We start from the raw sequence: 15466 nt of genomic DNA, 5'->3' as shown, positions 1-15466 counted from the left end.
CTGAGACGTACCCAATCTAATCGCAAGCGTTATTTTTCTTTTTAAATTAGCTAGATCGCGTGATTTAGTTTTGTACACCACACTCTTCACATATCCTCATAGGAAGAACTCTAATATAGTAAAATCAGGTGATCGTGCTGGCCATTCTCGCGATCTTCGCTTCCCTATCCACTGATTTGGAAAATTTCAGTCAGGGTACATTGAGATAGATTTGTTTTGTTATTTTATTACATTATAAATAACGAAGTGGTGTTAATTAAAAAGTTTTTAGTTTGTTGTAGAGAATTTTGTCAATTACATGAATTTATTCTTTTCCTATTATTTTTTCAAATAAAGTTTAAAACCATAATAATTTTGAATAGAGAGTGAAAATATTTTTCAAATGAGGTATCACAAACCAACCTTTATACTTCTAATCTAAAAATTTTGGGGTTGCAATTGTCACGTAAAGGGCGTTGAATTTAGGGATGAAATTTTTACGTTACAAAATGTAATTTTAGAATTTAAAATGAATGTGTTTCGGTATTTTTTTCACATATGCCGAAATATGCAGATATTGAATTTATTCCATTTGGCTGTTCCACCTTGTATAATATACGTTACACTACCTTGACTTAGTTTTCATTTTTTACTCTACTTTTAGCCATTCAATGGTCAAGAGAAGACTTTGTTTCGAGCCATAATACCTCCATTCAATCATACCACCTTTCCTAACAAATTCTTACGACAATTCTACTCTTATGAGCTCATGTTTGTTTACAATAATTTTCAACAGTTAATACTACAAGGATAACCGCTTCCCACCACTCAACAGTATCGTTCGGATCGCTTGTAAAGCGAATTCCCAAGATAATTGTTTAAAGTCTTAGTACCATTATCTATCGATGTGGTACCACCGGTCGGTAACAAACGATAATAGTCCGAATGCGTAATCTTTGCAGCGCGTTTCTAGGCCAAAGTAAAAGCGATAATTCTTCGGTTAATATTCCAAGCTGGGTTCCAAGCACCCGCGTGTCGGCACCACTTTTTGTTCAATGTTAATTCCGAGGAGTTTACTTAAACAATTACGAATTCACTAAGGCGAATCGATTTTACACTTGGATTTGTTAATAAAGTTACTGAATAATTTGCGGTGGTGAGTGATTCAAGTTTCTTCAGAGATTCAATGGTCAGCGGTATTTTTTCTTGACCAATTTCAAGTGAAACAATATGCTAACAGCTGATAATAAGAATTATCTGAGGTGCGCGTTATTGAGTTGAGAATAATGGAAAGATGTGATAGATGGACTATTTTAAGAATTATTGAAGTGGTGAGTTGGGTCTTTGAGGCCTTCAGGTTTAGATGAAAATAGAGAACACTGTGAGCAATTGTAGATTTGAGTGAGAAATTGATGCCATCAGGTGGTACTAAATATAGAGATTATACAATATAGAGATTTTCAATAATTACGCAACATATTGCAGAAGAGAAAGTGATTTGATGGTTGGATGCGAGAGGTGTACGTAAAAATACATTTTGGTGCTTCTGGCCCAGAATTAACTGAGTCGCAGATCTTGCTTTGACCACTCATGTTTGAGTCGCTAGTTACGGTCAAATCAGGTTGAAATGCACTTTTTTCCGTCATGCATTGGAATTATTTCCTAACACTCGGGTGCTCACATTTCATTATTAATTAATCAGTTTTTATTCCACCAACATTTAAATCTCAAGACCATGACCTTAGTGCTTCCCCGTAAATCATGTAATTAGGTAAAAAAACTGAGGTAAAATGAGCTGGTGATGATACGAGAAAAATGTATGGCTCTATGGGGGTCGAGGTTGGGCGGCGGACTTTCCTGGTCGGCAGGGTAATGGGCGGTGGTTAAAAGTTTGCTAAGGCCGTCCCTGGCACTATGAATTCCTCATAGAGCTTATGCAAAATGAACAGTACGGTTTCGTTCTAATTGGTTGCATTTAGTGATGATCTTAAAATATGCATAATCATTAATTATATTTATGAAATTCTTAACCTGTAAACACACCGGGTGTTGAGTTCAATGTTCGAGTTTCTTTGTTCGGTTTAATTGATATTTTCAAGGAAGATTAAAGTGGAATGTTTTCGAGCATTCCTTTTGTTATATTATTTGCTGTTTTCTTCATATTTTCCTTTCTCAAGGAACTATGAGCTAATAACTCTTTTATGTCGAGCTCCTCTGATATTCTACACATTCGAAACACTGCGAATACCACGATTCAATCGTTTAGAGTCCGGAAATTCGATATTTCCAAACTGGACAACCTGTAGATTTTTACGTTTAAAAATTGTATCACTCAAAAATGGTAATTTAGTCTTGAAGAGTTTTACAGGGTGTTTGGTAGTCAACGGAGAAAACTGTGCAAGATTGTAAAATAGATCATTCTAAATCAATTTAACCACTTAGTCATCTACAAAGTGTTACCGTTCTCGAGATATTTACGATTATTTTTTCCAATTGTTCAGTATAATTGGTGTATTTTCAGTGCATTGAAATAAACTGAAACAGTCAAAATGATTAAATTTTGACATTTTTTCTTTAAGAAGGTTGGTTATACACATCCAATAACAATTTACCTCAAATTACTATGATTATATTACATGAACGTCACGTTAGGGTCAAAATAACTTGATTGGAAGATCGAAATAAGAAATAAAAATGGTTTGCGCCTTAATGATTCAAACTATTACAAAACTTACTGTGTACTGCCACCCTTCTTAAAGAAAAATGCCTAAATTTAATAATGTTAGCTGTTTCAATTTATTTTAATGCAACGAAAATACATCAATTACATTGAACAATTGTAAAACAAAAAATTGTAAATATCTCGAGAACGGTAACACTTTGTATGGGACTAAGTTTGGTTAAATCCATTTAGAAGGATCTATTTTACAATTCTGCTCAGTTTCCTCCATCGACTACCAAACACCCTATATGTATATTAATATTTTATTATTTTCAATACTTCCGAGGAATTGTATGAATCTATATACCTCTTTTCTTTTGGTCAAGGTATCCAGGTGTTTAATGGTTTACGGAAATAAGAAAGTCATAATATGCAATTTGCCTGCCATTTAGGGGTATAAAACCCGATTTTGCGATTTTCTCAGAGACGCACGCCCATGACTTTGAATGGAGTAAATCTGAAAGAAAGCACATTTCAGATCTCGCTCTGTAAATATTTAACTTTCATGTAGCTGGGCAATTTAAAGTGTAAATAATTGTTGGAATTTGTCAGATTAAATTAGAAAAAAAGCACCTTCCAAAAGTCGACGCTATCTGGCATTGTTTTAATCCAAATTTTGATAAAAATTGATTCTTTATAAAGAACCCTTTTGTAATTTAAAATCACAGCAGTGGGGAAATTAAGATTATCTTTTTTTTTTCTTTCACATGTTATTAATTGAGCTTCAAAATTCCTTTACGATTCTTCTAGACTTGTGCACCCCAAGTTTATCTCTTAAACGAATCTGACTTTTCCAATACTTAAACATCATATACAATATTTCGTTTTAAAAGTTTAAGACAATTCTTTTAATTATACTACGTGACAAAGAAAGGTAAACACCCATTAAAAACCGTTTTATTTTGATAATTTTTTGCATGTTGACTTATCTTAAAAAAAGAAAGAAATGATCAAAATTTCAAGTTTATCTGTTAATTTTTTTTTAGTTTTCATGGGTCGTTCCTTAACAAAATAAAATTTTGTTTAAACATTTTTGTTCACATTTGCATCGCAACTTTTGTGAAGTGTGTTGCAATCGGTCATAATTTTTACTCATTATGCCTAGAGAGCGTAGAATTGAACAGATCCGTCAGCTTAGTGACTTTGAGAGGGGGCGGATTGTTGGGTTGCGCGAAGCAGGTCTGTCGGTCAGAGAAGTGTCTAGAAGAACTAACGGATCCTTAGGAACCATAGTGCGGTGTTACCAGGCGTGGACTCAGGAAGGCCGTGGGCACAGAGCCAGAGGCACTGGGCGACTCAGAGGAACCACAGAGCGCGAAGATCGTCGATTGCGACGTTTGGCTCTTAGAGACCGATTTAGCAGCAGTCGAGCTATTGCAAATCAGTGGTTTGAAGAACATGGGAATAGGGTTGGTATGCGTACAGTATATCGCCGAATACGAAGTTTTGGCATTTTGTCCCATCGTCCGCATTGGGTGCTGCCTCTCACTCGCGAACATCGATCTAACCGCTTACAATGGTGTAGAGAGAGGATTCAGTGGGACCAAGAATGGACTGAGGTGATCTTTAGTGATGAATCCCGCTTCTGTCTGGGGATAAACGACGGACGGGCAAGGGTGAGAAGGCGACGGGGTGAAAGGCGAGATCCACAATTTGACAAAGAGCGTCATGTCCACCTTACTGTAGGCGTTATGGTATGGGGTGCTATCGCATATGGTAGCAGATCACCCTTAGTTTTCATTAGAGGCAACATGACTGCCCAACGCTATATCCAAGAAGTGTTGGAGCCATATGTGATTCCATATTTTCCAACTATCCCGAACGCTATTTTCCAACAAGACAATGCTAGACCTCATGTTGCTAGGCAAACAATAACGTTCATGGATCAACATCAAATCAACCGTTTACCCTGGCTACCTCGATCGCCGGATCTGTCTCCTATTGAACATGTCTGGGACATGATTGGCCGCAGACTGTTGAATTTACAGCACCCTCCACAGACTTTAGCAGCCCTTACTCATGAAGTTCAGATTGCCTGGAATGAGATACCTCAAGAAGACATTGACAATCTTATTAGATCCGAGCCCAGGCGTATCAATATCAGTGTATAAGGAACCGTGGATGCTCAACACACTATTGAAAAAAAAAATGAAGTTCTTTCTCTGATCTTGCTGAAAATGTAATCATTGAATAAGTATGTGGTACTAAACACGTACAAAAAAATTATCAAAATAAAATTATCTTTAATGGGTGTTTACCTTTCTTTGTCACGCAGTATATAATCAATATACAGGTTGTCTCAAAAAGGTCTTTACAACGCTCTACCATAGGTAGCTGAGATCAAAATAAAACTATTTTACCACATTTGCTTGAGTCCAAAAGTTGATAATAACCGAGCTACAGGGTGGCAAAGTTGAAATGTAAAATTCAATTTTTAGCCATAATTATTAAATGGCAAGAGGAAAACTCATGAAATTTTCTACAAAGGGGTTTTTCGGGATGAGGAATTCATATCTACAAACAAAATTTCGGTAAATCGTAGAGGATCCCACGTATACGCATTAAGTACTTGTTTAGGTTCTTCAAACTTTTTTTGTTTTTAACGGTAAACCAGTTTTGGATGAAAAAACGTATTTGCGCGGTATTTTTGCTTAAAAAAGGTATACCTTAATCTAGTCGCTAACTGCAATCATTTTCGAGAGAAACGCTTGTAAAGTAAATGGAAAGGAATGTAATTTTCTAAATTTTTATTTTTTAATATTAAAAATAACATTAAAAAATTACTTAAGTAACTGTTCAAAATGCCCACCATTTACACGCAAACAAAAATTAATGCGACGAATAAAATTAACCCCTGTTTCTCTGCTGTGTTACTGAGTGCCACCCTGTAGCTCGGTTATTATCAACTTTTGGACTAAGGCAAATGTGGTTAAATCGTTTTATTTTGATCTCAGCTACCTATGGTGGAGCGTTGTAAAGACCATTTAGAGACACCCTGTATAATATATTTTTTTTATAACTAATACAGTGTGACTCCAGAGTAAGAATCTTTTTAAAACTGATTTAAAAAAATTTCACAAAATTTCGAAAATTCAATATCCTACGCCACTGTTCTAAATGCGATTCTGACCTTAATATTTCGTTTTTCAGTTTTATATGTCGTTTATAGGAATTTCTTATCTGTACGTGCTTTAAATGGAATAAAATTTATTTTCCATATTAAATCACATTTAAGAGTCCATTTTTCTGGCGTAAACACAGGATCGTACTTAGTAATTTTGACATAACATGTCACTAAATTAACCTTAAACTTTTAGTGATTGTCTCTTACAAATACGTCCCTAGTTTTCATTGAAATACGTTTAAACTCTAGTTTTCTTAGTTAAATAAAGTCGCGTAGCTGATCTGTGATTTGTTATTCATTAAGGCTTAATTTTTTAATGTTTTCAGTTCTTGTTGTAATAAAACTGTTTTTTTAAATTTTAGTTAAATACAATGGCGTAGTTGTGAAATTTAAAGTGAAAGAAATTCTAAAATTTGTCAAAAATGTATCTTTAAATTCAAGATTCAGTTCCTTGTCATTCAGAGGCATTTAACTTCCCAAAGGAACACTTTACATGTACCGCACGCTTCCATCTCCTTCAATATTCGAGTTAATTACCTCTACACTTTTTTAATAATTATTATCATTAATTAATTTCTTCGTATTTGAAGAAAAACTACACAATACAAAAGTTAAGTCTTTTCTCAAGCCGTGGTAGGCGCATATGTTCTCTGCTGTGAATAAAAACCGGCCATGTACCTACAAAGTGGTCTATTGTAAAGACAAGGTCATCAACACACTAAAACAATTCATAACATTAATGTTTCTGTGGACAGGAAAATTAACCGTGACATCGACAACGCACTGGATCGAATCAATAATATACAGGGTGGTTTCGTGAAGAATTACCACTGAATTGAAAGCTGAATTTCGAGTTTCGGCATTTGTCAGAGATTCAGAAATTGATATGTATATCAGTTAATTTAACAACCTGAGTTGACCAAAATCAAGCTTGATTTTTCCTAAACTTAGCACCCGCGGCAGGTACCCCAATGAGCTTTAAAGAAGTGAAAATATTCAGACCAAATCTAAAATGTACAAATTTGTGTATAAAAGAATCAGTTATGGAGTTTCACTTCAAAATTAACATTTAACGTGATTTTTTTCCCTAGATTTTGGTAGTGGCCTGCCTAATCTTCAAACGAGTGACCGATGACGAGGCCCGAAGTCTCTCCCTCTATCTCCAGAAGCGCTCCAGAGAATGGAGCTGGCTCAACAACATCATCTGGGATAGGGTGGGCAGCTCTGTTGCAGACGCCACTTTCGGAGGGTACACCATCATCACCGTAGCCCTTTTATTCGGGAAGATTTTCGGAGAATTACCTACCAGGAAGAGGGTGATGGAGTGGACGTTTTTGTTTGTGGGAGCTGTGCTTTTCATTACAATAGGTGAGTCTCAAGTGAATTAACTCAGCGATTAGGTTTTAAGTGTAAAATTCAACTCGGAGGACTGGGTAACAGAAAGGTCAATTTATGGATTAGCAATGCCTTGAAATGGTATACATTCAGTGGCGTACCTTGTCTCCAAAAAGCATTTTCAATTTTTGAATAATCTCCCCACAAGTTGTTCTTCATAATTGTCTGTTCTTAGTTAGCTCCTGACTTTTTGCCTGAATTTAAGTTCAAGTATGAGGACAGACACCCCTCTTTAGGCACCTAGTCATCATTCGTCTTGGAGTGATGAATAGGTGTGTTGCAAATGGTTCGTTGCTCGCGTTGTTTCGTTATTGTTAATTTTTCTCGTAATTGTTTTACAGGAGTATTACTATTTAGTACTAATAAGCTTTAACTATAATGAAAAAGAATGTTGTTTTTTCTACACATTAGAGTGTCTCTAAGACTGCAAATTCGGGGTGGTCCTAACGTGACTGTCCCGTCGCGAGGTAGTTTGGCGAGCATTTTATACATTATTGAATTTCGGTTTTATTTGCGAAAAAAACACCTTTGGCCTTCCAATCCGGAATTTCATCTTTTTTTTGGTCCTACCAGCGGGATACATAGATTTTGACCATACGAGATGGATCGTATATGCTTCTGGTCACTTCTAACCGAAAGCACAGCGTCAATGAGGCTACAATCAAATGATTCATCTACTCCTGTTATACCTTGTAATTATAATATTGCAATAACAGTAATTTAAATGTCATATGAACATATTATTATTCATAAACGGATATGAATTGCTTGCAAATTTTCATATTATTTTTGCTTCCTTGATATTAATTTCTGTCCTTTCTTTGTTTAACCCTTTTTTATGACTTTGCCAGTTATGAAAAATGGCTTCAAAATAAATCAAAATTGAAATGTGTATGATTCCAATTTAGTTAGAGAAAGGGCGTTAATGTAGCAGGTGCACTAATGCACCTGTAGAAAGTCGCCCTCTTCACAAATTGGCAAGTTTTTATCTACTTAGCCCATACAAAGTGTCCCAGGGAAAAGTGTCCACCCAGAATATCTTTTCTGTTGCTTGTCAAAAAAAAAAACGTTAAAACTCGTCAACTTTGATAGGGAGGGGGAAGTCATTTGGTTTCAGTCAAAAAACTGTTTTCAATGTATCATCCCTCTATCCCTGGAAACCACTCCCTTGAAAATTTCAAATTGGAAAAGAGGTTGTGCTATACCTCGTTTGAAAGGTAATTTCATTCTCTACATGTTCAAGCATTTATTTTTTATTTTTATACGTCGGTCTTTTAGAAAATAAGCAAAAACCCAATAACTTGATTTTAACCATGAATGTTACTGTAATAAATGCTGTAAGTGCACAGTTAGACTCAAAACGTTTCGATATCCCAAATATACCAATATCAATAATTTCTAACATTCCATTTAAAGTTGATAAACCCTTATTTTTTTGAAGGAAAAATTTATTGATATTTTCCTCTGCAATTAGTGGTTTTAATACTTCGTGGCAAAACATTACTTTGTAGTTTGTTCAATTTTTAATTTCATTAAAATGATTTACACATTACAAGGGAGAATCGAGATTGTGAGTTTCAATCACATAAGCAATAATTCTGCAAGAGCGGCAGTTCGTGTCTTCAATTTAAATCATCCTGGCAAAATGATGTGCCACCCTCATGTATCTAAGTTGCTAATGAAATTCTATGAGACCGGTTCCGTCCAAAATAAAAAAAAAAAACGAAGTTGATCGCCTGATGAGAATTGATGAAGTCCAAATCGTGGTTTTGGGACATATTCAAATGGACAGCAGAACGCGTGGACGAAAAATTGCTGAATAATCCGGCGTTTCAAAAAGTACTGCTCACAGAATTTCAAAAGAAGTAAAATTCCATTGTTCTGTCATAAAATTAATACAGGAACTAAATGAGGATGATTTCAACAGTTGATTACAATTCTGCGAATCCTTTAATAATATGTTATATTTAAACAGACATTTGTTGTATAATACAACATTTTCTGATGAATGTTTGTTCTATTTAAATGGTGAAGTTAACAGACAGAATTATCGTTATTGAAGTGACATCAATTCTTATTTATTCCGAGAGACCCATACTCAATAACCTCAAAAATTGAACTTGTGGACAGGAATTTTGGGTGATCACATTATTGGACTATTTTTCATTCCTGGAAACTTAAATAGAGAAAACTACAAGACACCATATTTCCCAGGATAATTGAGCAAAATCCCCGCCTTTTAAAACAAGAATTAGTTTTTTAACAGATTGCAACGCCTCCACACTACATTGCTGCTGTCCGACAACTCCTGGATAAAGAATTCCCTGGAAGATGGATTGACGGAAGAGGTCCAGTGGAGTAGCCCGCGAGATTCCCTGACCTTAGTCCCCTGGATTTTTTCTTATTTGAAGAGCAAAATATATAACACGCAATCTGATTCCCTCGAGAAGTTACGTGCCCGAATCGTCGAAGAGTGCAGCTCAATAACACAAGAAATATTAGATAATGTGCGACGACGTTTTGAGAACCAGCACTACATGTGCACGGAAGTCAATGGGATTTCAACATTTCTTATGATAAAATATGTAAAATATCAGTTAAAATGGTTAAAATCAAGTTGTTTGGTGTTTGTTTAATTTCTATAAGACCGACGTACAAAAATAAGACATAAAAGCTTGACCGTGTAGAGAATAAATTTACCTTTCAAACGAGGTATAATACAACTCCTCGGGCAATTTGAAAATTTTAAAGGGGGTATAGGGGTGACACTTCGAAAACAACTTTTCACCAAATAATATAACCCTCTCTCTCAAAGTTTAGCTGTTTTAGCGTTTTTTTTTCTTTAACAAACAACGGAAAAGATACTCCAAGTGGACACTTTTTCCTGGTGCACCATATTAATTATTTTCTTAATTTCTTTAATTGTCGCTTAATTTCGTGACAATTTATGCTCTTTTTCTTTCTTTCTTTTCTTTCTTTTTTCCTATTCTTCTCTGCATTTTATCACTTGCTTTTGCATAAATGCTAAAAATTTCGAACTTGAACGAGTACGCTTCACATTCTAATGTAGACATCTCAAGGAGATTACACACAATGACGAACTTTTTTTTCTTTCCGCACTGGGTGGATTTTACTCCGTAACAATGCGAAATATATCTTGATGCCACCCATTCTTGGAATCATAATCGAGGTCACAGGCAAGCCCTCACGCATGTTGCACCTTATAAAAACATGTTTATATGAATAATTGCATAATTAGATCATTTATATTACAGATGACACACACATTGTATAACCTTTGAAGCAAATTGTGCACTTATTTGTTTCAAAGCCATTTTTGCAATGGAAAGAGGTAATTTGGCAAGGCCGCTTTGTATGTTTTACTCTTTGTTCTGGTGTGCGTGTGGAATTTGGTCAGCTCTAGTGACCCGGTTTAGATGTCCGTTGAATCTTTTGAATAATGAATGAGATGCGGTGACCATTTATAGGGTTTAAACGTGGGAATAATGTCTTCTAAAGATCGATCACCATCAATCATCGACCGCTGTCGCTTTTTTTTCCACAAATTCTGGAGACCTTGGAGGAGTCCAAAAATTCTCCTTTGCAGGCCCTTTGCAGGCTTTAAAGCCTACAAAGGGCTCAAATAAGCATTTTGGGTAGTACTCTTGGTGCTTTTCAGTATATTTTATCCTGGTCTAATCAGACTGCCAGACCTGGAATTCCAGTCAGTTTCTGAAGGAAATTTTCACAAATCTTAACTGTTCTGAAGTCAATTCTGGCTGAAGAGTGAAATTAATTTAATTTAAATTGGTGAAACGAGAAATTTTAACAATCTTAGATTAACCATATCTGGAACTTCGGTTCTAAATTTCTTTTTATGAGGGTCTGGAGCCGCGAATACGCTTAACACAATTACGAATTTTGTGAAGAAATTTGGCTATTCTTTCTAGTTCTGAAGTGAATTCTGATTCCGAGCAGTGAAATTCTGCAATCGCCGACGTTCCTAACTTCAGTACATCCAGTTGCGTCTTTAATTCTTTGATTTATCGAGAGAAGATCTGGGTTATGTAATTTACTTGGATTTTTTACTCCTCTTCAAAAATCGTTTGGAGCGACCCTGATTTCTGAAAAGTTCACTTTGTGAATCTCAGATTTACCGGAAGAATCCTCGACGTATGTAATTCTAGTAAATCCAGTGGCGTCTGCAATTTCGCAATAAATTGCGTAGATTTTGTGTAACTAGAACGTCTTAGAATTTGCTTTGCTAAATGACTCGGTTTAGAAATTCGTTTGACCCTCATTGTAAAGTCTTTGATGTTTGGAATAACTAATTAATTATAGCGACCGTTTACATACAGGGCGTCGCAGATCAAAGTACAAATAAATGGTGATCGATGGGAACCTGACAGTTTTGAAATGAGTCGTACACAGTTATTTTTTACAAAAAAATTAATTATAATTTATAAAATGATTGATTATTACATACTATTTGATCACGTGTGAAAAGTTATGTCAAGTAGATGGTGTTCCTCCGCTTGAATATACATAGATTTCCAATCTTTGCACAAAATCGACTATTACCCGAGCCATCATTTCGGCGTTAATTTGAGCGACTTCTTCTCTGTTGCCCTCCTTTAGTTCTGGCAATGTACAGGGTTGATGAGAGTAAACACGCACTTTCAAATACCCCCACAAAAAAAGTCACATGCGCTTAAGTCTGGTGATCTCGAGAGCTATAGAACGTCACCGAAACGCAAATTCAACCTTTCTGGGAACATGTTTCGAACCAATTGCATAAATCCACAGGTAGTGTGGGGTAGCATGTTCGAAAAAAACATTTTCCAAATCCAGTTGTCGTTTATGAAGTTTGGGATGTAAGAAGGTTTTTATCATATGACAATAATATATGGCGAAATTTAGGAAAAATCACAAAAAGACAAAAAAAATTCTAAACGAAATGTAGAATCAAGTAATATAACCGCTTGATTAAAACATTTAACGACTAAATAAATAGGGACCCTTAGACTGATTGTCCGGCCTTTATATTTACGTTATGGCACAGCTGAATTTTTTATTTTTTTATTTTTAAATAGTTACGATCAAAAAATGTTGGTACACCAAATTTCATAATAGGGTTGAAGGATTCTTCCAAAATAAATTATTTTATCCAAAGGGGGTCCCACATTCAAAAAGCCCTAGAGCTTAAATAACAGACTTTTGGACAAAAAGGTACGTGTTTATTAATTTCATTAGTAGAATCTATGGTTAAAATATTTGCGTTTTTATCTGGGACGCCCTATATAATATATTCCATGAGAGTTTATGAATTTCAGCAGTTTTCCATAGGGAATGAATCGTACTGGAGACCAATGGTCACCAAAAAAGAAATGAGAGATTCTAGAGGTTTTTGAGGATTTCCTAGTACAGAATAGTGCTTCTAGTGATGTCTTTAGCACGGTACCAACGTATCTCACTAAAATTCAAAATTCTCTAATCCAGAGGTTTTTTTTAAATATTTCATGAAAATCAAACCATATATTAGAGCGGAGAAAGCTATAGGGATTTTGAGTGCAAATCTGCAATTTCGAGTAGTTTTCCAGAATATTTAAACAGATATGCTAATTTTCAGGTAGTTTGGCCTTTGCCTCCATCGAATCAATTCACGGAAACTTAATAGACAATGCTGCCATAATGGGCACCTTGGCCCTAGTCACGGGGGCCCTTTTCCTGCTAGACATGGGATCTCCTAAGAAGAGGAAATCTCCCCCACCTGCGCAAATTCAGCAAGTCCAAACAGAGACAATTGAAGTAAAGAAGAAACTACAAGAACCAGACATTAGTGCGCAGACTAAAGAGCAAAGTTATCCTCAAAAAAAGAGTATTACCGAGCAGGTGTATGACATAGAAAGGGTAAGTCCAAGAGGGTAAAAGGTTTTCCTTCATATTTTGAATTCCTACTTAATTGAAAAAGATATTTATTTTTCTCTTCAGGAAGTTCAGGCAGCTGAAAGAACCACCAGAATTCAACCAGCAGAAAGGGACGAAAGGAAAAAAGTGACAAAGGAAATTAAAAATAACGTGATCCGTAATGGAGAGCACCGTAATGGAGAACGCCGTAACGGAGAGCGCCGCAATGGAGAGTACCGCAATGGAGAGCACCGTAATGGAGATTACCGCAATGGCACTGCCCACAAAATCGAAACCACCCCAAAAAGTTCACCCCCGAAGGAAACTCAACCTCAGCAGTCTCCTTCAACAAGAAGTATTACTTTCCTCTAGTATTCTCTAATAAACAACAATAATCAAATTGTCTTTAGATTACATCGGTTACAAACCAATGCAAGAGGATGAATTCGACATTCCAAAAAGGTTCGGCATTTACGGCAAAGACGTCACAGATTACGGAGGGGATAGTGACGAAACGGCGAGTATTCCCCCCAAAGTGGAGCTGCACACACCCGTTTGGAGCAACATTCGCAAGGGTAGACAATCCACCACCAATTATGGGGTGATTAATTATAGGTGACCGGATATCTGTTTGTGCTACCCCTTAGCTTTGTTTCTTGTTTTAAACAGTCTTTGTTTATAGAAGCTTGTTCACGGCATCAGCATTGTGGATACAGGAAAGCGATTTATTTTTTAAAATTCTACCCTATTATCGATGTCTAAATCTTTGAGTTAAATGGGCTTTAACTGCATATGACACCTTCGAACTGTCCTTTTCTTAACAAATTCAATGCACTTTAAGAACTCTTCAACCTTTCCTAAACCCCCTTTTTCAGAGGTTTCTGATAGAAATAGTAGGATCAGGAATGGAACTTCCTATAACCTTTAAAGAGATTTTGTGCTCAGTTTAGATTACTCAATGCTCCTCCATTATTTGTCAGAATTCTGAAGTCAGTTAATATCCCCAAACTATGAAGAAACTACCCCTTCCAGTGATGTCCGAGGGTTCGAATTGAGCCACTTGAATTTATTGAACAAGGACAAGTATCCACTATGCTGAAATAATGTACTTATTGCTTTATTGTGACTAACATTGTATTACTTGTTATATAATAAATTGTAATGTAACTCCTGTCTATCACTGCGGCGTCAAGCTGTACGCTTTATTCCCCTAGAATTGACTTATTTAAACCAAACATCCTGTATATTTTTATATACTCAATCGTCCTATTTTTTAGAAACCACTTAATAATGTGTGGTCCCTTTTTTTATTATGATTTATCTGGCATCCACTGATCGAAAACGCGATTTTTTTCAAATGAAAAACTCTGTACAATTCTATATTTTTGAACTGTAGTGTGACTAAGGGAACAATTTATTGAGACATAGTTTTAGCGTTTTCAAGATATTCGAGGAATTATAAGGGAACCTTTTACAAAATACAATAAAATCAACAACAAAATAAAAAAAGTTACATATCATTTGGAGACTCGATTTTTGAAATTTGACACCCTATATCCTCTATTATTATCTTTCAGATTTTGAGATACTTTACGTTTTAAACAGTAACTGGATATTTGAATTCTTTAAGTAAAGAGCCTGTAAATTTTTATACTTGAGCACACAGGGACATAGATAGACTCAAGTTCAAGAGATGCAAAATTTTAAATTCGAAATTTACCCCTCTTGACGCCCCACTCCACGTTACCCACATGAATCCATAATCAACCTGTGTTGAAATTTAGGTAATTTTAAGTGATTTTTGAAAATCTCTAAAATGTTTTAGACTTAGACTTTTGTAGAGTCAAAATGCCGAAATCAGATTCACACCAATCCATTTTCACAAAATCAATATTTACCACCATCTACATACATCAAATTCGGCCAAATCTCTTTTGCTATTAATTGGAAAATGAAAGACTGTGACCATTTTTTTTCTATATAATCTAATCCTGGCTTTCTTTAATTTAAGAAAGCTTTGCTTTTCTTTTTCAGAAAGAGTTAAGAAGTATTATATACCTACAGCTATTCTACCACAGCGCATAATGCACAGACCCAACTCACTTTCAGACACACCTCCTAGCGGACCTCTGGATCCTGGATTTGTTCAATACACTGCGGAACATTGGGACGACCGTAAGAGAAATGGAACCAAAACTCCTAAAACTAGTCCAAACGATAGCCCCACTGATGTTTAAGAATAATTGAAAGCCATGTTTTTTTAATACTGTTGTAATTAACGAAATTAAGTTTGCTGTTAACTTTAATTGAAATACCATTTCTATAGAAATTAAAAAAAC

The 15466-nt window shown here is 35.5% G+C and overlaps 1 protein-coding gene across 3 annotated transcripts; it reads left to right on the top strand.

Moving 5' to 3' along the window:
- Window positions 1–834: 834 nt before the first annotated feature.
- LOC136416900 (uncharacterized) lies at window positions 835–15407 on the top strand. 3 transcript variants are annotated; one of them, XM_066402329.1, is made up of 7 exons: window positions 835–1310; window positions 6917–7193; window positions 12850–13130; window positions 13212–13306; window positions 13352–13482; window positions 13538–13702; window positions 15162–15407. In XM_066402329.1, the coding sequence occupies exons 1-7, from the start codon at window positions 1266–1268 to the stop codon at window positions 15362–15364; spliced, it is 1197 nt and encodes a 398-aa protein (XP_066258426.1). In that variant the 5' UTR covers window positions 835–1265; the 3' UTR covers window positions 15365–15407. The 3 variants fall into 3 exon arrangements, with proteins under 3 accessions (XP_066258426.1, XP_066258425.1, XP_066258427.1); XM_066402328.1 differs by having other exon boundaries at window positions 837–1310; window positions 13212–13482; window positions 15162–15405; XM_066402330.1 differs by having other exon boundaries at window positions 839–1310; window positions 13212–13482; window positions 13538–13742; window positions 15162–15304.
- Window positions 15408–15466: the final 59 nt, after the last annotated feature.

The sequence above is a fragment of the Euwallacea similis genome, chromosome 25 (assembly GCF_039881205.1).
Source record: "Euwallacea similis isolate ESF13 chromosome 25, ESF131.1, whole genome shotgun sequence".
NCBI classification, from domain to species: domain Eukaryota; kingdom Metazoa; phylum Arthropoda; class Insecta; order Coleoptera; family Curculionidae; genus Euwallacea; species Euwallacea similis.
This window is presented reverse-complemented; position numbering and strand designations above follow the sequence as displayed.